General features: G+C 39.8%; 1 protein-coding gene across 1 annotated transcript in view; it reads left to right on the top strand.

Annotated features, from left to right (window-relative positions):
- Nucleotides 1-5972, top strand: part of SLC16A2 (solute carrier family 16 member 2) — a 161386-nt gene extending 155414 nt beyond the window's left edge. Inside the window, exons 6-7 of the mRNA XM_056130114.1 lie at nt 1128-1356; nt 3442-5972. Of these exons, the coding sequence (XP_055986089.1) occupies nt 1128-1356; nt 3442-3662 (450 nt within the window). The 3' untranslated portion in view covers nt 3663-5972. The remainder of the gene's footprint in view (nt 1-1127; nt 1357-3441) is intronic.
- The last annotated feature ends 18895 nt before the right edge of the window (nt 5973-24867 follow it).

Here is a 24867-nt window from a genome sequence, read left to right as displayed (position 1 = left end):
GATAGAAATGGGAAACCAGCCTGTAGAAAGGCAGTTTCTTTGTTTTGGGAGGATTTGTACAGCCCAGAAAGAGCCCAGTGCTGGTTTCAGTTTCCTTAGATCCCTTCCCAGTGACTTGGGTCTCATGTAAATCCTCTTTGTTGTTTTAACAGGGTTCCCAGCCAAGCCCAGAGGCCCTCAATGCTATGCCATTTAAGAGGTCTAAGATAGAGTAATATGTCCCTTATCTTAAAGGAAAAGAAATCTGCGTGAACCTCCTAATGAACTCCTTCAAGTCAAGGTGTTTTCTAAATTCAGCATCCCACAAAACTGGGCCTTAGCTCCTTCCCCATTTTGGAAAGCTGTGTTTTTCATTCATGTTCCTCTCTAAGAGTCATACAAGTCATCCTCATTGCCTTTCCTTCCTCTGCCTAAATTTTAGTTCGATCTGAAAACACCAACGTGATTTAATCTCACACTCTGATGCTTAGTATAATCAAATACAGGATCAAAAAACCAGTAAGAGCAAGTCTCTTTTTCACTAAGACAAGTGCAAACAAACTTTTAAAAGTAGGTTCACATTCCCAACACTTTCTTCTGCAATGATGTGCCAGAAGAATATGCCATAGGCTGAGCATATGCTTTACATTCTGGAGGTCTGGGTTCAATTTCTGGTACTACATGTTCCCACAAGTACGGCCAGGAGTGACGCTGATCACTGAGCTGGGAGTAGCCCCCAGGCACCATCAGGTATGGCTCACAAACAAACAAAAATACTAAAATTACAGTTAAATTAGAGTTCTTTTAAAATTGCTTATTTTGTATGGGAGGGCCTGGATTTGGTCCAGCAACACATGGTTTCCCCAAAAGTTCTGTGAGCAACACTTACTACCAGCAACAAGCTGAGAGTCGCCACCAAATATCACTGGGTATGGCCAAAGAACAATTTTTAAAGATATAATTATTTTTATTTCTTCAATGCAGAACTAAAAGGAGGATTTAGTAGTTATTTGTTCAAATTCTTTCTTGTTGACAATGCCTGTTACATTTTATAAATGGCAGAAATGAAGTCCTGAGAAAGAAGATGTGATTTACTATGTGATCTTGTTTAGCCAATACAACATAACCTAAGGCCCTTGCTCTTCTAGGTCATCTCTTTCCTGCTCCTTGGCCTGATGTCTATGATGATTCCCCTGTGCCAGGGCTTTGGGGGCCTCATTGTTGTCTGCCTCTTCCTGGGCCTGTGTGACGGCTTCTTCATCACCATCATGGCCCCCATCGCATTTGAGCTGGTGGGTCCAATGCAAGCTTCACAGGCCATTGGTTACCTCCTGGGCATGATGGCCCTACCGATGATTGCTGGGCCCCCCATTGCAGGTGAGGATGATATTCCAGGGAAGGCATGTTAGGAGTCCTGTATTTCCTGAACCCTAAGTTTCCTGAATATCCTTGATCGAGGTCTCTTTACTTTTCTTCGTCTATGTTTAAACAGCTTCATCTGAGTGTACAAAACCATTTACAAATACTGATGAAAAACTATGAGCTCATTTGGGGAATGGGATTTTCATGGCTATATATCAGCTTCAGTATGATTTTATTGAAGAAAACAGAATTGATTCCAAGAGGAAGAGAGAGAGAAATGGATTTGGCTTTCTTGACCAGTCTACTGTGTCCACCACTTTTCACTTTTTATAAGGAAATAATTATTTGCAAAATAGTTGGGCACAAAGAGAAGAGTGGATTCTCATTTCAATAATAATTTGAAATACCCCATCCAACTCTACTAGCTTTGAATTGAGCCTATAGAAGAGATTTTATTAAGGTCATATCTCAGGACTGGGTCAACAAGGCTTACTTCCAAAAAAAAGGCAGTCAAGGTGTTGGTTTTATATCTTTAAGCACTCCAATTTTTTCTTTCCAACAGATGGAACTATAACAATGACAATACTCTCATGAAAGTATTGTTAGTATCTCAGGGAACATTAAGATGCAAGGAAAAAATAAAAGAAGAAAGTTATTTACTTTCCCTAAAATTTATTACAAATACTGATATATGGGATATCCTCTCTTAGGCTGACCAACTGGGATACATAAACAAATATTCCTTGAATACTAATTCTGCACATGGTGGTCTAAGGGTCCTGGTTGTCCTATGTGACAGTAACAAAAGCTTCCATTCAGGTTGTGCAATGGTCACTAACAGAGGAAACCTATATCCAGACCCTGATCTCAAAAATCCCTAGAATTCACATTTTTGTTTTATTTATCTCCTAAGTGTCCCGAAGGGCCTATTTGCCTTTCATAATTGGTTTTGGACTCATTATCCCTGAGTTACCTCATATCAATTTTCGGAGGTGAACTTGAATCACCTGTCAAATATACTCATGGTACTGGGAACTTAAAGGAAGCGAAAGACACCAATTTATATGTAAATGGAAGGAAGAATACTAATACTTTTAGGAAAAATCCTTTTAGGGAAAATGGGGACTTCAGGGAAAGTTAAAAATTGGAATTTGAAAACACTCTAGGCCAAATTTGGGGCAGAAGGATATTATAATGAATCAACATGAGGTTTCACCATCTTCTGTAGAGTTATTTTAAACTAGCTTACTTAGGAGTAAATGGAATTTGCTTAGCTCCATGAAGGTCATAAGTGGGAACTTTCAGAGAAGTATCATTAGCTTTTTTCATATCTAACATTAGCCTCAAGGGTCTGTTGCAGAACTTCAAGGGGAAGCTTCCTGTACTTGTAATGGAAATCGTGGAAATCCTATTTTTTTCCATACAAAAAATGTTTAAGTTGAGGGGGCTCCTGGGCTAAGGTGCTACTGTGATGAAATACTGACTTATTATTATTATTGTTGTTAAATACTCTAAACTCAAGAGTGGCATTGTCACTCATTTGTGGAATATAAAGTGAAATAATATGAGACTGAAACCCAAGGACAGTAGACACGAAGGCCAGGAATATTGCTCCATCATTGGAAGCCTGCTTCATGAGCTGGGGGAGAGAAGGCAGCTGGAATAGAGAAGAAATCACTAAGTCAATGATGGTTGGAGAGATCATTCAGGATAGAAGATGTGTGCTGAAAGTAGATACAGGGCCAAATGTGATAGCCTCTCAGTATCTATATTGCAAACCATAATGACCAAAAGTAGAGAGAGAGTATGGGGAAAATTGATTGCCACAGAAGCAGGGGATGGTTGGGATGGGGAGGTGGTGGTGGAAAATGTGCACTGGCGTAGGGATGAGTGTTCAATTGTTGTATGACTGAAACTCAAACATGATACCTTTGTAACTGTATCTCATAGTGATTCCATTTTTAAAAAAGGAATGTTTTAAATATTTAAAAATTGAAAAATGTAAAAAGAGTGGCACTGTGATGGCTTCTATAAGGGGCAGAAAGAACCTTTGGCAGCAGGACAAATATGAGCTTGATTTCTCTCTCTTTACTATTTCAGGCCTCCTCCGCAGCTGTTTTGGAGATTACCATGTCGCCTTCTACTTTGCTGGTGTGCCCCCCATCATAGGGGCTGTAATTCTCTTCTTTGTCCCTCTAATGCATCAAAGGATGTTCAAGAAAGATCAAAGAGATTCCAGCAAAGATAAGATGTTGGCTCCTGACCCAGACCCAAACAGGGAGTTGCTGCCAGGCTCCCCCACTCCTGAGGAACCAATCTAATATGTCTCTTCTTTTGTATTTCTATTTTTTGCTGTTGTGTGCTCTTCCCCAGCCCTCTCCCTCACCCTGCCCTGCTCAGCATATATATATTTGCCACCAGCACACTTGTTCCCAAACCTGTGCACATAGCATTTCAGTCACCTGACTATCCCCTTGGAGTCAAAAACTCCAAGTGTTCCAAACACATTATCTAAATTCTTTTCCTGAATGCCTGAAACATGCCAAGGTCATCCCCCCTCCCCAGGATCTAGAAAAACTTGGGATTATCTCCTAGCCTTTGGAACCTCCCATCTTCTAACCTCTGGGGAAGAAGGGGGGGAAGAGCCTGGCCTCAGCTTGTAAGCCACCCACTCAAAGCAACTGCTAAAGGTGCTACTGTGTCTCTAGAAGTCTGGTGAGGAGACCCGAGCCTCTGCATGCTGAGGAGTTTGTTAACATCAGTCCTTGGGAACTGTTGGTGTGAAAAGCAGAGAAGTCATAGAAGCAAAATGAGATAAGGAGCCTTGTTTAGCATGAGAGTCACTGAGGTCTGTGGTTTCCTAAGGACTGTGGGTGCCATCAATTTACAAGTGTACAGATAGTCTCCCCATCATACAGTTGGTTAACAGTCTGCTTCCTTCTTTTCTTCCACTTTTCCCTCTACTGCATTCTTTTATTCTCTTTTCCCTCTATTACTTTTGACTGTCATAGACACATGGGTGCTTAAAGAAAGGAGGGATATAGAGCTTGGGCCAATTAGCTTTATCTTGGTCTGACACATGCCTAACATTAGCATCAGTTCCACTCATCTCAGGCTGAGCCTCATCTCACTGTTTGGCTCAAGCTGCTAAAAAATAGACTGGAAAGTAGACTATCATCTAGATAAGAATATTGCCCTTGCTGATGTTTTTAAAATTCTATTTGCTGATTTTTACAAATTTCCCTGGGCAATGAAGGCTTAAAAATCATCCCAACCCCCATCCTTGTATCCACCTGTCAAAATGTGAAGAAATTTCTTTCATCTCAGCATTGTAGAGAAGGACTGATGACGAAGATGCCACAGTGAAAAGAGGGACCTAGTTGACCTATTGACCTAGTGAAGGACCAACTCCTCCATCTCTCATTATTTATGTCAGGTCAATAGGTCTCTTTGGACCAGACCTGAAAAGAGACTGTTTTAGGGAACATTCCATTCTTACCCTATAACCCAAAAATGTTCAGACAGCAGCTGTACATAGGGATGAATTTCTTTTGGAAAGGAAACCATCAAGATTATACTACCCATATGACCTTGTGCCAGGCAGCCGGGCCACTATGCTTGCCAGGCACTAAAGGTGCCAGGAAAAGTAGGTTCATCTTCATCCCTATAAATAAGTACCAGATTTTTTCTATGCTCAGGCCCTGGAAAACAGTCTTACTGAAGAATATTCCCAACCAGGATGTGTCCAGCTATCACACTTCTGTCCTCACTGGGCCTCATTGTGTCTCTTTCTCCCTCTCTGAGCCTTTGTCTATTTTGTTCAAACTGTTACCATAAACTTTCATTATCTTCTTGAGAGGCATACTTGGCTGTCACTTGTTGCTAACAGTGACTTGCCACCACAAGATAGGACCAGGAGGATGAAGTTGTCCCAGAGAAACTCCAAATGAGACAGTGTTCCATTTTTCTGTTACAAACAGGCAGCTGGGGCATGGTTGGCCTCTGATGACCTCATTGAAGGCCGAAATCCTTAGCCCCCTTCACTGGTCCCAGTCCAGTTCTTATCAATTGTACAAAGAAAAGTCTGCTGGTTCTTGGCTCTGTGGGTAGGAATGGGCCAATTTACAATTCAGTCAGTTCAAATAACAGTGAAACGGGAGAAGCTGAGCCCTGGGAACCTTGTAATTCTCAGGAGAGAGCATTGAGAATGTTGGAGTAACAAGCCCCTACTTCCATTCCTTTCTCCCCCAGCCCCACCAGGAGGGTAGTTCTGCAGGGTGTTCTTTGTTGTTGAAAGTGCAGACAGCTATTAAGAATCAGGCTGCCACCCACTCCTCTCCAGATGAGGAAAAGACATTCACATGTTCCAAATTTGCCTTACAGATGTCACATAATGTGATATGGTATCAGATTACTTCTTCCACATATGCAAATATTCATGGGTGGGTGTGTATGGTTTTGGAGAGAATGTTGGTTGGAGATAAAGCAGCACAGTATTAATATTTAGGCTGTGATTCAGCCTCTTATGCACCACAGTTAAATCTAGGAAAACGAACAAAATTTGGGAGCTTGAGACCTGGGACATTTAAATCCTCAAAAGGTTTGGAACAAAATAAACATCTAAAATATAACTTTGGTATGTTTGTTGTCTATGAAAATAAAAGTCTTAACCTGATGAAAAACAGGAATTTGTTTCAAAACTGAAAATTTTATTTCAAATAAAAAAATTTCTTAGCATTTCTGTGAGAGGAAGAAATAATAAAGGTAGTGTGGGGGTTTGAAATTGGGTGCCCTAGTCAGGGCTAGAATTTTCAGGGAGTTCTGAAGTGAAAAGTGGTTACTTCACAAACGGACAACATGATAAGTGACAGAGTTAGAGTGGAGGCCCCTCCAAGGCCATCATCACCTTGCTACAATATATTGAAAATTAAACAATAATACAGATAAATTCCCCCTTTCCTCTTCCTCAACTAGGGAAACCTGAAGGAACCACTATATTTTGATAACATGACAGTGAAAGAAAAGAGTTAGGAACTGAGGCTGGTGTACAAAAGAAGCTATCCCAATAACAACTGTGGGAGTAACCTGAAAATCTTCCTTATCAATTTTTTGCTTTGAATTTAAATGGGGGAAACAGATCTAGAGATAGGAAGGTACTGCAGTAAATTCAAGGCCTTCAACAGAGACAGAGTAGAATAAGCCTTGAATTAAGGTAGCTGACTTCCTATCTAATCTAAATCCCTTGATTTACAAATGTGAAAGCCCAACACAGTAAAGACAACTTGCTCTTTTCATTTAGTAAGTATATAATGAGCCCATTTCCATAAGAGAGTGTAAACAGGGGAGGCTGGGGAGGGGGTTGGAGCTATAGCACAGCAGGTAGGGCATTTGCCTTGCATGCAGCCAACCCAAGTTCAATTCCCAGCATCCCAAAGGGTCCCCCTAGCACCGCCAGGAGTAATTCCTGAGTGCATGAGCCAGGAGTAACCCCTGTACATCGCCAGGTGTGACCCAAAGTAAAGGCCCTCCCGTTGATCATCGATTTGCTCGAGCGGGCCCAGTAACGTCTCCATTGGAGACTTCATTGTTACTGTGTTTGGCATATCGAATACGTCACGGGGAGCTTGCCAGGCTCTGCCCTGCGGGCGAGATACTCTCGGTAGCTTGCCGGGCTCTCCGAGAGGGGTGGAGGAATTGAACCCGAGTCGGCTATGTTGGCTGCATGCAAGGCAAACGCCCTACCGCTGTGCTATCGCTCCAGCCCTGGTGACCCAAAAAGTAAAAAATTTTTTAAATTAAAAAAAATTAAAATAAAATAATAAATAAATAAAAATCCCAAAGATACTTGAGAAAAGTATCCTTGATTTTTTAAAAAAGAATGTAAACAAATTTGGAACTGTGCTGAGCCAAATGAAATCTGAGCAAAGTTTGACATAGAATTCACAATTATCCTTACTCCCAATTCACATGTACTTTTGGTATTTTCTCTTCCATAGCACCGCAGACCATTCAAGGAAGTGAATAAGCAGTGTGTAGGACCAACCAAAGGTCAAAGCTTTTGACCCGGTCCACCACTACCCATCCAGCTCCAGCAATGCAAGAGATATCAGTTAAAGTATATCTTTCTATAGACATACACTGGTCAAGAGAGGGACTAAGGGAAGGGATTGATTTCCTTTAGCAGAGTTGTTTACCACCCAGCTCTTGGCTATTGTCATTTCTTTTATCTTCACCTTGTCCCACTAAGACTAATTAGTCTGTTCTGCCACATGGCCTCAGGCCCTTTTGCCCAATGTCTGCTGCCCTCTCAGACACTAGCCCCAATGCTCAAATCTATTTATAGTCACTGTTCTTCATGTTTGGTCATTATTTTTCAAACCTCTGGAAACCTATAATTTTTACGAGCATTTGCCTTTCTTGGGGGCATTTTTATACATCTGAAGAGGTAGGTGGCAGCTCTGCCACTTCTCAACAGCAGAGCAGTCCAGATGACAGGAATTATAGGTCACAACAGGGAGCTCTGGTGTCTGACAGCTGGTGCTAGATAAGATGGGTGCTAGTTAGAAAAAGGGGAATGAAGTAATCTCTGAAATTCTAATAAGTGCCTGAATCCATCCAAGCTGGGACAGCCTAAAATGTAGAGGAAACCTCAGAGACATGTGTGTGTGTGGTAGCATACACGTGCAACACACACACACACACACACACACATTAAATAACAAATTCCAGCGGTGGTTGAGGAGGCTTTTCTGAGAAGGCCCTTCCAGTTTTACCTTTCAGCTCTCCCTAGTGGTCACCAGAAGCAGTGTTTCATGCCCACGATTCCAGCAATATTTTCTACAGACATATTATTCAAGCCTTCTGCTAAAGACTAGAGGTTTCAGGAATAATTGAAACAAAGAGGGAGCAAATAAAGAAAAGAAATACGAGAAGATTAATATGGGGTTAAGATGGCCAAAAAGAGAACAATCTGAAAATGCTCCCATGACATCAAAATAAAGAACACGTCAAACCTGAATTCAACATAGAATCTCATGTGGGACCCCTGCTTAGAAAATCCACTAAAGAACCCAGTCACTACCTCTGAGAGCTTCATAATGTGGAACACAGAACTGTGGCCAATTTCAGAGATAAAGAGCATATCCCCAGGAGATGAGGGAGGGGCTAAAGCAGTCATTGAAAGCATGAAGCTTTGCATTGAGAAAAGGTATGGGCAAGCTGAAAGTTAATACCCAGACTCAAAACTGTACTCTTATAAAACCTGAGCTGCAAGCAAGATATAGGCTGTCAAGATAGTCATAGCCTTTAATTTCCCCTACAAACTTGCTCTAATCTCTTTTAGAGAAGGAACTAGAAGGGAAATTACACCATTACAAGCTAAGGATAGGGGAGCAGTGAGTAAAACAACATCTGCCTTCATCAACAACCCCTACCCCCACTACAAGCTGCCCAAACCAATCTTTTACTTGTAACCCTCATTTCTGCATAGACTAAAGAAAACATGCAGTCAACCCATCCTTGTCAGATGTATTATACACTTAGTTGGAGGCCAGATCTGGTCAAATGTATGGTGGAAACATAGGACATTCCCCAGATCAATTTGTGCTCGTAATTCAGACTTTCTTGTGCCAGCTAACGCAAATACCCTAATGGATACCGGTACTGCTGGGATTACAGGTATTCCACTGACATGTCTGATCATAGGATTGCAAGGGGAGTAGTAGCCTTGTGGCTGCAATTCCCAGTAGTATTGTAGCTGCTACAGGAACCACAAATCTCCACTGGGTAGCGGGGCTCACACAATCTCAAAGTCACATGCACAGACTTGATTTAGTGTAGGGAAACCTGTGATCATTGCTTATGTAAGCTCATTTTCAGACCACTCAACTTCTATCCCTCACATAGTACTTGGTTAATGAAAAAAAAAACAGAATACTACACTTCATCAATGGACAGGGACAAAAGCCCAGGTATTCCATAAACTTACCAGAACTTTGTAAATTCTCTGAGGAAGACTTTCAAACTAAAATTTTCTTGATATTAAATGAAGTGAAGAAATCAGTAGAAGAAAAGTCAATAAGCACAGAGAAAGTTTAAAAGTATGAAAAAAACTCATGGAAACAGAAATAAATGAGATAAAGTGTACAATCGCAACACTAAAGCAGAACGGAAGATCTGAACTCAAAATAGTGAACTCAAGAATAAGGTACAGTACATCTTAACAACAGAGGAAAAAACAGAGAAAACAATTTTTTGTTTGTTTTTGGGTCACACAAAGCACTTACTCCTGGCTTTGTGCTGAGGGATCACTTCTGAAGCTTCATATGCAATGTGGGATATAGACCTGGATTAGCCACGTGCAATGCCAGGACCCTCCCCACTGTACTATTACTCCAGTTCCCAGAAAATAATTTTTGAAGATGAAGACAGCATAAAATATTTTGGGGAGAACTTTAAGAAGAATAGCATTGGCATTGCAGGAATTCCAAGAAGAGAGGAAGAAAGAAAAAAATGCTGGGAGAAGAAATAACAGTTGTGGATTTCCCCAATCTAAGGAAAGTATGTACCCTGATCCAGGAAGCACTGAAATTTCCAAACAAACCCCAAAAGAATGCCAAGATACATTGTAACAGAAACAATCTAAGAAAGAGATAGACACCTAAAAACAGCAAGACAAAAACAAAGACACACATAAAGCAGCCACCTTAAGACATCAGATTTTACAAATGCCTTCTTACAAGGAAGGAGGGAACCATGTGATATATACAAAGTCTTGAAAAGAACCTCAATCCACAAAACCTCTTTACTGCCAAGTTACACCCAGGTTTGAAGAGTGATAAAATCATTTCAGACAAATAACAGCAAAAGGTATTCATGGCTTCTAAGACAGCTCTACAGGAAGTATTAATGGGTATTGTATAAATGCAAGAAAAACCTATTTTGATATATAGAGAAATATAAAAACAGGCTGGGGACGGATAGAAGGAGAACAATAAAAGGTACTCCTGGAATGATCTTAACTTGCTTTACCATTTTAAAGGGACATAAACTTAAAATTTCAGATGTTATCTACATGGAAACTTCAAAAGAAAAATACATAGAAGATACTAACAAGAAGAGACAAATAAAAGCAGATTACTGTATAAAATATATGTCAAAGTTTAAAACAAAAAATTAATTTCTTTACATCAATAATTTCTTTCAATATCAATGGTTTGAACTCCATAATCCAAAGGCAGAGTGACTGGATGAATGAGGAAACAAAATCCAGGCTTCTATGCTTACTAATCCCATCAATAGCCAAGACCCAGAGACTATAAAACTCAGCTCCCAGAAGAGAACAGCACAGAGTCTCCTGCCCCCGTGCCTGGCTGTCCTTGCCAGGGCCCCTTGGAGGGGAGCAGGTTGAGTTTCCCTCCCCGCCCCGAACAGGGCTCCGCCAGCCGAAGAGCTCCAGAACCAGCCACCACCATGCTGAGACGACTCTCCACACGCATGAAGGTACCGGCAGAGGAACAAAGGCATGCGGGTCCTGGTGCTGAGATCTCCAAGCCTGCTCGGATGAGTGCTGAGCATCCTCCACCCAGATCCTCCAAATTCCAGTAGGCAAGGGTCACACCCACCAACTTGTCCCCTGGCACCGTGTAATCCCATCAACGGCCAAGACCCAGAGACTATAAAACCCAGCTCCCAGAAGAGAACAGCACAGAGTCTCCTGTCCCCGCACCTGGCTGTCCTTGCCAGGGCCCCTTGGAGGGGAGCGGGTTGAATTTCCCTCCCCGCCCCGACCAGGGCTCCGCCAGCCGAAGACCTCCAGAACCAGCCACCACCATGCTGAGACCACTCTCCACACGCATGAAAGTACCAGCAGAGGAACAAAGGCATGCGGGTCCTGGTGCTGAGATCTCCAGATCTCCAAGATCTCAGATCAGTGCTGAGCATCCTCCACTCAGATCCTCCAAATTCCACCCAGATCCTCCGAATTCCAGTAGGCAGGGGTCACACCCACCAACTTGCCCCCTGGCACTGTGTAATCCCATCAACGGCCAAGACCCAGAGACTATAAAACCCAGCTTCCGAAAGCGCGCGGCCGCATTTGCGGCCACGCAACACCTTATTATCTCATTCTTACTTTGGACAAAATGGCAGGCTACTGAATGTAACCAGCCCACACGGCAGAGTCTGACAAACTCCCCGTGGTGTACCCAATATGCCAAATACCAGTAACAATGAAGGGTTTCATTCTTCTAACCCTGGAAGAACTTTTAATATGGCACTTTTCAAAAAATCTCAGGGCTAGGATGAAGGAGACGTTACTGGGGCCTGCTCGAGGCAATCGACGAACAACAGGATGGTCATGATCGTCATGATTGTGATGCTTACTAGAGTCACACTTGAACTTTCACAATAAGCAGAGATTTAGAGTAAAGGATCAGAAAATGGCAGTCTAGGAAATCAGGGATACTAGGACTGAAGAGTAAAGTGGGGATTAAAGTACAGGGATTAAAGTGCTTGCCTTGTGCAAGATTGACCTTGATTTGATCCCTGGCACCATATATGGTTTCCCAATTACTGCCCCAACAGTGGCCTCAATCCACTCCAGCAAAGTAATGAGTAGAAATAAATTATACCAAAATTAAAGAAAAATACAAGCAATCAGTTAAATCAAGAGCTAGTGTTTGAAAGCAAAATAGACAAATCCTTAAACTCAGAAATGAAAAAGAGAGGAAACTCTACAAAAAACACTCACTGGATTAGAAATAAAAGGGAGACCCTACAACATTTACCTCAGAAATTCAAAGGATCAGCTTGTTCTTCAGGTCTAAATTATCCCTTGAACATGTATCTTGCTTGCCTGTCTCTTGTTTCTTTGCTTGTTTATTTATTCACAGATGCTTCTATATTCCTCATCACATCTGAATCTCCCCAATACATATTGCTAGATCTCTTCTCCCTATCTTATGGATCAAAAAGTGAAGTCCAGGAAGAGACCAGATAACAGATTTTATATCTCTTTTCCAAAGCTGTTTTCACCCTACTCTACAAAATGTAGGGAAATAAGCACATCTCTTTTCCTCTGACTTCTCAAAAGGACTGTGTATTGTTCCTGAAGTCAACACCTAATGTTCCCAGGTAGACCAATCTCTTTACTGCATGCCCCAGTGAAATCTCTGGACAATGAGTGGCAATGTAGCCCACAAATGAAGGCATAAAAGGTAGCAGAAACAGGGCTAGAATTCATTTGTACATCTGACATATCCATCTCAGTACCTTCTATGGAAGAGGTGGAATAAAGAAGGGAGTACAACAGAGAAATGAATAATTTCCTATAAATCATTCTCTGGGCATTATTTCTGGATTCTTTTATGCCTGAAAATGATGGTATAAATCAAAATGAGCTTTTCTTTGCTTTTCTCCTGCAAGTATTTCTCTTGTTATTTGGGAAGAACTTAGATACCCTACAATTGGCATAGTCGGCAGGATTCAGAGTGCTAATTTCCAGAGCCTTGCTTGATGTTAGTAGATACTCAAAAGTCTCTCAGTCTAGTCTTATTATTAGGGAGGGCTAAGGAAATTGATAAGATATCCTGTTTTCATGGGAAAGTGTTAATATGCCTAAGTAACACAGCTAGGACAAAAGCTACCTCTCTTCCAGGCTTCTAGCACTTTGTCAAACTACAGAGAGGAGATGTGAAAGTGTATTAAATATCATGCAAAGCCAGCACCTGAGAAAATGAAAAATGGAGAACATACATAAACCTCTACTTCACATACTTCAGTGTTGTCCTGTTATATGCCTTTTTTCAACTGTAGTAATTACCCTTCTCTTTAATATGACTAGTTGAGAAATTTCCTATATCTGCTTTGTATGATTTAGTAGAGATAAGTCCCTCACAGTGGGGCTTAGGGTAAAATTGTTAAGTTTCTACCTGAACTAAAAGAGTTTGGCCTTAAATCCATAAGGTACATTGAAGACAAGGTCAGAAAAACCCACCACGATATTGAGGCTAACGGTATCTTCAAAGACGACACTCTACTGACCAACCAAGTGGAAACAGAGATAAACAAATGGGACTATCTTTTTTTTTAAAAAAAATTTTATTAGTGAAACACCATGAGGTACAGTTGTAGACTTACACATTTTTGTGCTTGGGTTTCAGTTATACAATGTCCGAGTACCTATCCCTCCCCCAGTGCCCATTCTCCACCACCACGGATCCCAGTATCCCTCCCACCCCTCATAGCCCCCATCCCACCCCCCATAACCCCCATCCCACCCTGCCTCTTTGGCAGGGCATTACCTTTTGTTCTCTCTCTCCTTTTGGATGCTGTGGTTTTCAAAAGAGGCAGTGAGTGGAAATCATGTTCGGTCTATAGTCTACTCTCAGCATGCATCTCCTATCCTGGGAGGATCCTCCCAACACCCTTTTCTTGGTGCTCCCTTCTCTATCTGTATTTTGTTCATTTCCTCACCCCATTTTTTGATGGCATTGGATGTTTTTTTCTTAAGTTCAAATGTGACTATCTTAAATTAAGAATCTTCTGCACCTCAAAAGATACAGTGAATACAAAGACAATCAACATAATAGGAAAGGATATTCACCCAATACCCATCCGATAAGGGATTGATATCAAGGCTATACAAAGCACTAGTTGAACTCCACAAGAATAAAACATCCAAACATTCATTTTTGTGAGAAAATGAACAAAAACTTTCTCAAAGAAGAAATCTGAATGGCTAAAAGGCACATGAGAAAATGCTCTACATCATTAATCATCAGGGAGATGCAGATCAAAACAACAATGAGATATCATCTCACACCACAGAGACTGGCCTACATCCAAAAGAACAAAAAAACCCGGTGTTGGCGCGGATGAGGCGAGAAAGGGACTCTACTTCACTGCTGATGGGAATGCTGACTAGTTCAGCCCTTTTGAAAAACAATATGGTCGATTCTCAAAAAATTAGAAATTGAGCTTCAATTTGACCCAGCAATACCACTCCTGGGAATATACCCTGGAAAGACAAAAAAGTCTATTCGAAGCAACATCTGTACTTCTATGTTCATTGCTGCACTGTTCACAATAGCCAAAATCTGAAAAAAAAAACCGAGTGCCCAAGAACAGATGACTGGTTAAAGAAACTTTGGTACATCTACACAATGGAGTACTATGTAGATGTTAGAAAAGATGAAGTCATAAAATTTATATACAAGTGGTACTACATGGAAAGTATCATGCTAAGTGAAATGAGTCAGAAAGAGAGGGACAGACATAGAAAGATTGCATTCATTTGGGGAATATAAAGTAAAAAAATGGGAGACTAACACCCAAGAATAGTTGAGATAAGTTCCAGGAGGTTCACTCCATGGATTGGAGGTCAGCTGCACATGCTAGGGGGAAAGGCAGCTCAGATAGAGAAGGGAACACCAAATAAAGGGTGTTGGGAGCATCCTCCCAGGATGGCAGATGCGTGCTGAAAGTAGACTATAGACCGAACATGATTTCCACTCAATGCCTCTTTTGCAAACCACAGCACCCAAAAGGGGGGAGAGAGAGAGAGAGAGAGAGTAAAATGGAATGCCCTGCCACAGAGGCAGGGTGGTATGGGGGAATGGAGGGATGGGAAGGATACTGGGATCATTGGTGGTGAAGAATGGGCACTGGTGGAGGGATGGTTACTCGATCATTGAATAACTGAAACCCAAGCACAAAAATGTGTAAGTCTACAACTGTACCTCATGGTGTTTCACTAATAAAAATGAAAAAAATAAACAACTAACCATATGGTTTCCATAAGATCAAGCAATTTTACACCTTGGTATTTACCCACATTAGTTAAAAACTTATATTTGCACAAAACCTGCATACAGATGCTTATTGTAACTTTAATCATAACTGCCAAAATTTGGAAGCAACCAAGATGTCCTTCAGAAGATGAAAGGGTAAATAAATTCCATGCATACGAGCATGCAATGTTATTCAGCACTACAATGAAATAAAATGAAATAAGCTATCGAGTCTTGAAAAGATGTGTGGTTCACATAAATGTAAAATTCATATCAAGTGGTGGAAAAAATCCAATCTGAAAAGGTTACATTACATAGGATATGTTCTACATGCCATTCTGTAGTAGAGGAAAACCACAATGCAATTATGGACTTTTGGTGATTATGATATGTCAACATAGGTTCATGATTTGTAATAAACATTCCACTCGGTAGAAAATGTTGATAATGGGAAATAATATGCACATACCTGATTATTACTGACACAAAAATTTCAGGAATATGTACATTTTAACATGGATGCTAAAATAAATTGAATTACAAAGAAAAAAAAAGAGTTTGGCCTTTGTCCTGAGGGGGTTTTATGCCTGATATCATGTTTGGAAACCCAGGGTGGAATGAATTTTTGGGTGGTTTACATGACTGTCCGCATGCATTGACATGACTCAAGTAAAGAGCAAGGCCTTGGGTACTTTTGTACATGATTGTCTGTGGGTACACAAGAAAATTGCCCTTGGTATTGTCACTGCTTTATTTCCCTATGAGCAACTGCTCCAAGATTGTGGGTGTGACCCTTGTTATCTAGTGTTGATGTTGCTTCTATTGTCCACTGAAATGATCCAATAAAACTGGGGAGGATAGAGGGACATACTGATCCATAAGGGAGAGAGCTGGGGAGGGTGCAGTGGTTGTTGCTGTTACAGATCCAGAAAGAGCACAGAGAGTCCTAAGACAGAGTGTGTGGATGAGAGCGCTAAGACTGGCAGAGAGAAAAGGTCTGGCTGTAAAGAGGCAGCTATAATCTAATGAAGTAAATTAGATTCCCCCACCACTCCTCATATCCTCATTGGAACTGCTCTGAATCTGGGACCCAGAACCTCGAGATGAACTGGTACGTTACTCTACACGTGATGAATTGGGAAGAACTCAAGTGTCTTACAATTGGCATAGTTGGCAGGATTCAGAGTGCTTCTACAGCAGGTGCCCAATCATTGCTATAATCTGGAGAATTCAGAGCCTACCTATGGCAGTTATCCAGAACTCAATACCACATTGTTTTATATGCCTTAAGTTTCCAACTCTTCCCGCCCCCCCCCCCAATAGTCTTCTATCTTTTATTTGGGCATAACTTGAAATAGCCAAGTGCCCTATAATCTTAGGATTCACCTATCAACCAACCACAATGGCTGAAACTGGAAAGCAGAGAAAGCCAATTATCAGGAAAAGTCAAGTTTGAGACAAAAGTACTTCCAGCTTGGTAGCTCTTCTAAGTATCGCTGTATTACTGTCATCCCGTTGATCATCAGTTTGCTCGAGCAGGCACCAGTAATGTCTCCATTTGTCCCAGCCCTAAGATTTTGGTAGCCTCTCCTTACTCGTCCTTCCCAAATGCTGCCATATTGGAGGCTCTTTCAGGGTCAGGGGAATGAGACCCGTTATTGTTACTGTTTTTGGAATGTCGAATACATTCACGGGTAGCTTGCCGGGCTCTGCCGTGCAGGCTGGATACTCTCGGTACCTTGCCAGGCTTCCGGGAGGGATGGAGGCTTTTGGGGAGATCTCTAATTGCTTTTACAGGTGTTTTCCAGTCTACCGAATGTAAGCTTTTGGTCGGATGGCTTGTATTGTAAGTAATTATGATTAATGAATTCCAGAAGCACTTTAACTTTTATATTAACAGAATGCAGGTATTATAAATTTGCTGCCACTCTCCTTTTTTTCTAAGTTCTTTTCTTCAAAATTCTTTGTCCATACAATTAAACCCTATCCTAACAAGAGTGAATCAAAGGTTCCCCCAAAAGGTTAGAATTAAATTGGTGGAGAGTTTCAGTAATATTTACACAGTTTTCTATAAGTATTTGGAAGCTTCACAGAGGTAACTCAGAGTCCATTTAAATTATTGGGCTGATTTTTCCTATTTCTTCAATGAAAAACAATTAATAAATGCTGCATATTATGCATAAAAGAAAATAAGGCTGGGAAGTAGAGAGAAGAGTGACCAACGCAGACCATCAGAACCTGAGGGATGACTCACTTAAGGTGAGTGTTCTAGGTTTCCTTCTGTCACATGTATGATGTCAACCCTATTGCTAATGAAGCCAGAAATGTAGACATTCCTATCGGCACTGACATAAAAAACTCAAGAAAAATCTTTATTCATCTAGCCAAAGAATCAGGAAAGTGGCAGATTAAAAAGACAGGGAACATTTACACAATGACTATTTAAAAAATTTGGACCTGACTGGGTGATTCTGGGGGCTACTTTTGTCTTGGTGTTCAGGAATTGTTCCCAGCAGTGTTCAGAGAACCACGTGGTTCTGGGGATCAAACCAAAGGTTCCCCCAGGAAAAGCATGCACTCCTGCCTTTTAAGCTGCCTATCCAGACTCATAAAAACTATTATACTGAAGTTAAACACTATGAAAAAAACTGTGGCCTTACTCCTACCCCATCAGTAAAGGCAAGTAAAGAACTTCTATCCTTACCTTTATAATGCTGTAACTAAACACTCTTCTCCCCTTTCCCATCACCATAGTGATACCACAGAGGAGTACAGTCTTTAATTTTAACTAGGAAGAAACACTTGCAAAACAATAATTCAGTATCTTTTTTTCTCTTGAATCTCTGGTGGCATCAAAAGGGGTGTAATGGTGCCTTAACTCCTACCCACACTAAGTAGTGATAATCTCCTTTCCACCTGGCTGTAGATGGAAACCTGGGGCAGGGGAACTGGAGTTGTCTCTCAACTGGTTAGAAATGAGGTAATGCAGCTTTCTCTCACTGGCAAACTGTAAGATATGCCCTGATGAAGCAGATTATTTAAGTAGGGGTCACAGTTCCATTATATATTACTAAAAGTACCCAAGTTTCAATTAAAAATCACATGTTGTCCCAGAATATAATACCAAAGCCAGAAACATATCAACTTAGATAAAATTATCAACAACAGTAAGATGCTCAGATGTTAGAATTACCTGGCAAGTAACTTAAAGCAACCATGAGAATAATTTCATAAATATTTATAAGCGTGTTTTATTAAAAAATAGAAAGTCAAATGAAGACAAATGGGAGGTTAAATAAATATTTTACAGTTGAAAATACAATAAATAAAAATTTAAAACCCAATGAATTGAGTTTAGCATAATGAAGGAGACAGAAGAATCAGAGACCTTGAAAATGGAGAAATATAAATTATCTAGTCTGAACAGTAGAAATTACTCTAAAAAAGTGAACAATACCTAAGTGAACCGTGGAATTAAAAATATCTAATATTTAATTCATTACAGTCCCAGAAGGAGGGGAGAAAGAAAGAGGACTGAAAAAGTATTCAAATAAACAATACCTGAAAAATCCACAAATGTGAAAGAAAGAAGATGGCCACTGTATGGCTGCAGCAGCTCTCAGTGCTCTGAATAGCAGGCCACTGATGTTACAGAATTTCTTTATGAATGAATGTAAGAACACAATAGCAAGCCATAATTGCAGAATTGCACCAGTAGTGAACTATATAGACTAAATTGAAGAAAAAATCCAAGCCAGCATTGTATTTTTGGGAATTGAAATAGAAAAGAGAAGCACTAGAATGTAAGGTACATAATGGATAACAGCAAGAGGAACAGTCTCCAAATTATAGGAATACCAGAAGGAAAGGAGAATGGGAAAAGGGAAGAATAAGTGGTGGGAAAAATCATAGCTGAGAATCTCCCACTTTCAGGAGGGAGGCTGATGAACAGATTCAAAAGGCCCAAAAAGGGCCAAGCAAAATAAACACAGACAGAACAAGACCAAAACATATAGGAATCAAAATGGCATAATCGAAAGAGAGAGGAATAGACTTCTTTAAGAGACTTCTTCTAGAGAGAAGAAAATGCTTAAATATAAGGAAAACAATATGAACTTCACAACAGGGTTCTCCTATGAAATGGTACAGGAAAAAAAGAGTGGAGTGACATATTCAAATTACACACTGAAAAAAGCTTTCAACCTAGAGTCCACTATGCTGCATAGCTCTCGTTTAAATTAAATGGATGGTTAAAAACTCTCACACCAACAAGAAATGACAGTATTTGCTATAATTAAACTGTCCCTGAATGAAATATTGGGAGACCATTTATATAAGTCAGACAAAAAATTATAGAAGCAACAATTCCACACAGTAAAATGGCAATATATTCCTTTATACCAATAATTTCTTTAGAAGTGAATGAATTGAAATGTCCAATCAAAAAACACAGAGTCGCAGAATGAATAGGGGGGAAATCCCATCAATTTGTTGCTTACAGGAAATACATATAAAGCACAGGATAGACATGCTCACAGTGAAATAATGGAAAACAAATATATAAATCAATGTTATAAAAACTGGGATAATTATACTTATATCAGACCAGACAGCATTCAATCTTTAAAAAGTAATTAGAGATAGGTATAAACACTATTTACTGATTAAGGGACAATAGATCAAGAAATACAAAATTTAATTAATGAATATGCACAAAACATAGTATCAGCAAATTTTATAAGGCTCACAAACCTAAAGAAACATATGGATGGAAACACAATAGTAGTGGAGGACTTCAACATTTCACTGTCGCCACTGGACAGATCAACTAAATGAAGAACTAAAAGATCTGGGACTACAGGGCCTTACATTTTCAAAAAGACAAATACACATTTTTCTCTAGTGCACATGGAACAATCACCAGGAGAAACCAATTATTAGGACATAAGACAAACTACGTAAATCCATAAACATAAAAATCGTACCGAGTGTCCTATTACACCATAATGCCACAAAGCCAGAAATTAATCGTTAAAAGAAGATGGGGAGAAACCCTAACACCTGAAGACTGAACAACACACTGCTATGTAGCAACAGGATCAAAGAGGAAATCAAGGAAGAGATAAAAATTTCTTAAGACTAGTAATAATAAACAAGTTATCAAAACCAATGGGACACAGTAAAAGCTGTATATAGAGGGAAACTCATAGCAACACAGGCCTACATTAGGAAAGAAGAAAAACGAAAAAGTCAGTAATCTAAAAGCACATCTCAAGCGTATGGAGAAATAACTACCAAATAAATCCAAAGACCAGCAGATGGAAGGAAATAATAGAAACCAGAGCAGAAATCAACAATATAGAAACTAAGAAGGCAATACAAAAATCCTTGAAACCAGAAGTTGGTTATTTGAAAGAATAAATAATTTCTTTGGATAGACTCACGAGGGGAAAAAAGAATGTATGCAAATAAATAGGATCAGAAACCAAAGGGGTGAAACTACACAATAGAACCCTCGGAAATCCAAGACGTCACGATAACTTTCTGTGAACGACTCTACTCAGTTAAGTTGGAGAGCCTAGAAGAAATGGACAGATTTTTAGAACCACATAATCTTAAACTGAATGATGAGCAGGCCAATCACAAGCATAGAAATAGAAACAGTAATCAAGAATCTCCCCTAAAATCAAAGTCCTGGTCCAGAACAGATAACTGGTGAGTTTTATCAAATCTTCATAGAAGACTTACTTTCACTGATCCCTAAACTCTTTCAAAATAATGAAGAAACAGGAATCCTTCCTAATACCTCCTATGAAGCTAATATTGCACAGATACCTAAGGCAGAGACAGACATTACTAAAAACAAAAACATCAGATCAATCTCCTTGATGAAAATCTATGCCAAAATCCTCAACAAAATCTTTGCAAATTGAGTGCAACATATAAAAAATACGTTAACATAACACATCATATCAGTAAAAGGAAAGATAAATATCATATGATCATGTCAATCTATGCAGAGAAAGCTTTTGACAAGATCCAACATCGATTTATGATAAAAACCCTCAACAAAACAGGAGTGGAAGGAACCTTTCTTAAGATAGTAAAGGCTATCAAGTTCATTGCAGATATTTTTCTCAATGGTGAAAAATTGAAAGCATCCCTAACTAAGATTATGTATGAGGCAAGGATGTCAACTTTCTCCTCTCTTATTGAACATTGTATTATAAGAACTAGCAACAAACAGTATTCAGACAAGAAAAGAAAGTCAAAGGGGTCATTATTGGAAAGTTTCAAATTATCTCTACTTGCAAATGACATATTATATAAAGAAGATTCAAAAGAGTCCACAAAAAATCTTCTAGGAACATCAAAACAATACAGCAAAATGGCCAGCTACAGATTCAGCATCAATCTCATTCTTATATACAAATAACAAATCAGAGGAGAAAAAAACCATCCCATTCAAAATAGTGTCCAAGAATATCAAATACCTAGGAATCAACAACAAAAGAGGTGTTTGATATATACCATGAAAACTTCAAGACACTTAAAAAGGAATAGAAGAGCTTAAAGAGTGGGAACATATTTTATGCAATTGAATTGGAAGAATCATGCCACAGAGGCAGGGTGGGATGGGGGGATGGGAGGTGGGAGGGATACTGGGATCCGTGGTGGTGGGAAATGGGCGTTGGTGGAGGGATGGGCATTTGATCATTGTATAATTGAAACCCAAAAGCACAAAAATTTGTAAGTCTGCAACTGTACCTCATGATGTTTCACTAATAAAAATTAAAAAATAAATAAATAAAAATAAAAATAACTGTCACCGTCACTGTTCTCCCGTTGTTCATCAATTTTGCTCGAGTGGGCCCAGTAATATTGTGAGCCTTGTTACTGTTTTTGGCATATCGAATACGTCACGGGTAGCTTGCCAGGCTTTGCCATGCGGGCAAGATACTCTCGGTAGCTTGTCGGGCTCTCCGAGAGGGGTGGAGGAATCGAACTCACATTGGCCATGTTGACTGCATGCAAGGCAAATGCCCTACCACTATGCTATCGCTCCAGACTGTTAAAATAACTATCCTACCTAAACTACTCTCTCTCTCTCTCTCTCTCTCTCTCTCTCTATATATATATATATATATATATATATATATATATATATTCATTGTAATCCCTATGAAAATTCAGATAACATTCTTCAAAGACTTTACAAACAGACTATAATAAAGCTGGTATAGAATCATGAAGACCCCAGGTAGCCAAAATCATAGTGAAAAATAAGAAACTGGAGAATATCTCATTTCCTAACTTGAAACTATACTCTAGAGCCATAGTTATCAAAGCAGCATGATAATGCAATAAGGATAGACTGAGTCTCTGAACAATGGGTCAAAATAGAATATCCAAGAAAAAATAAACCCACATTTATGTTAGTTTTCAACAAAGATGCTGAGAGCATAAAATGGAATATAGATAGCTTCTTCAACAAAACGGTGCTGGTGAAACTGGATTACCACATGTAAAAAATTAAACCTTGATTCGTATTTCATATCTTACACAAAAGTTAACTCAAAATGAATCAAAGACTTTGAGATAAAACCAGGTTCTATAAAGTACATGGAGGGGAATATAGGTTGGTTGCTCCAACATCTGGAACTCAGTGATGTTTACAATGATACATTACCATTGGCAAAGGCAACAGAATCAAAAATTTTAAAATGGGGCTACATAAAATTAAAGAGTTTCTGCAAGGCAAAAAAAGACTGGATAAAACTAGAAGACAGCTACTGAATGAAAGAAAATATTTGTAGTCAACACATCAGATAAAGGGTTGATATCTAGGATATATAAAAGTACTCACAAAGATAAGAAAAATCCACCCCCCCATCAAAAATGGGGAGAGGAACCAAACTCCTAAATAAAAATGGAACAAATCCCCATCATAATAATCTCTCTCAATGTCAATGGGCTAATGCACCAATCAAGAGGCACAGAGTGGCAGGATGGTTCAGAAAATTAAACACAACATTCTGCTGCCTACAAGAATCACATCTGAACAATCAAAGCAAACACAGGCTCAAAGTCAAAAGCAGGAAGCCAATTCTTCAAGCAAACAACACGCTTAAAAAGCCGGGGTGGCCATACTAGTATCATATCACATAGACTTCAGGCTGAAGAAGATTATAAGAGACAGTGTCACTGTCACTGTCCTTCCGTTGTTCATCGATTTGCTCAAGCGGACCCAGTAATGTCTCCATTGTGACAATTGTTACTGTGTTTGGCATATTGAATACGTCACGGGTAGCTTGCCAGACTTTGCCATGTGGGCAAGATACTCTCGGTAGCTTGCCGGGCTCTCCGAGAGGGGCGAAGGAATTGAACTTGGGTCGGCCATGTTGGCCACTTGCAAGGCAAATGCCCTACCAGCTGTGCTATTGCTCCAGCCCAAGAGACAGTGAAGGTCATTTTTTAAAAAAAACTTTTATTAGTGAAATACCATTGAAGGTCATTTCTTAATGATCAAGGGATCAGTACACCAGGAAGAAGTCACATTCTTTAAATATATATGCACCTAATGAGGGACCGGCAAAATACTTAAGACAACTGCTAATAGACATGAAGAAAGACATTTTTGGCAACACATAGTAGTTGGATCCCTGAAGCACAGCGGGTAGGGCCTCTGCCTTGCACGCAGCCAACATGGCCGACCCGAGTTCAATTCCTCCGCCCTTTTCGGAGAGCCCGGCAAGCTACCGAGGGTATTCGATATGCCAGACACAGTAACAACAAAGTCTCCAATGGAGACGTTACTGGGCCCGCTCGAGCAAATCGACGATCAATGGGAGGGCCTTTACCTTTATCATAAACAGGAAATATCTTAGAACGCCAACACCTACAATAAGGTAGTTGGAGACCTTAACACTGCTCTGTCAACTCTCAATATATCAGCGAGACTAAAACTCAGTTAGGACATACTTTCTTTGAGGGGATAAATGGAAGAGAGAGGGCTGGTAGATATATACAGGACTTTTCATCCCCAAAAGGCTGAATATACATTCTTCTCCAGTGTACACGGGAAATTTTCCAAGATAGACCACATGCTAGACCACAAAACAAACATCCATAAAATTAAGAGGATAGAAATTATATCAACTATCCCTTCAGACCATGATGAAAATAGAAATGCATCACACAGAGAAAAGAAGCAAATAAAACACCTGGAAATTAAACAACTCACTACTAACAACCAATGGGTTAGAGAGGAAATCAAAAGATTACTGGAAATAAATGAAAATGAGGACACAAGCTACTAGAACTTGTGGAATACAGCAAAAATAGTGTTAAGAGTAAAATTTATAGCTCTGCAAGAGTTCATCAGGAAATAAGAAAAGGTCCACATCAATAACTTAACCTCACAGCTCAAGATCTTGGAAAATGGCAACAAAAGGAGCCCAAACCAAGCATGAGGAAGGATATAATAAAACTTAGAGTAGAAATCAATGAGCTGGAATCCCAGAAAACAATTCGAAAGATGAGCAAAACCAAGAGTTGGTTCTCTGAGAAAATAAACAAGATAGATAAGCCACTAGAAAGACTCACAAAAAAACAGAGAGAGAGAGAGGAACTTAATAAACTGTATCAGAAATGCAAAACAGGCATCACAAAAGAAACTGCAGAAATCCATAGGATTATTAGAGATTACTTTGAAAATCTTTACAGCATGAAATAA

Source organism: Sorex fumeus, unplaced genomic scaffold (assembly GCF_029834395.1).
Source record: "Sorex fumeus unplaced genomic scaffold, SorFum_2.1 ptg000073l, whole genome shotgun sequence".
Lineage (NCBI taxonomy): Eukaryota > Metazoa > Chordata > Mammalia > Eulipotyphla > Soricidae > Sorex > Sorex fumeus.
Note: the sequence above shows the minus strand (reverse complement) of the source record. Positions and strands in the feature narration are given on the sequence as shown.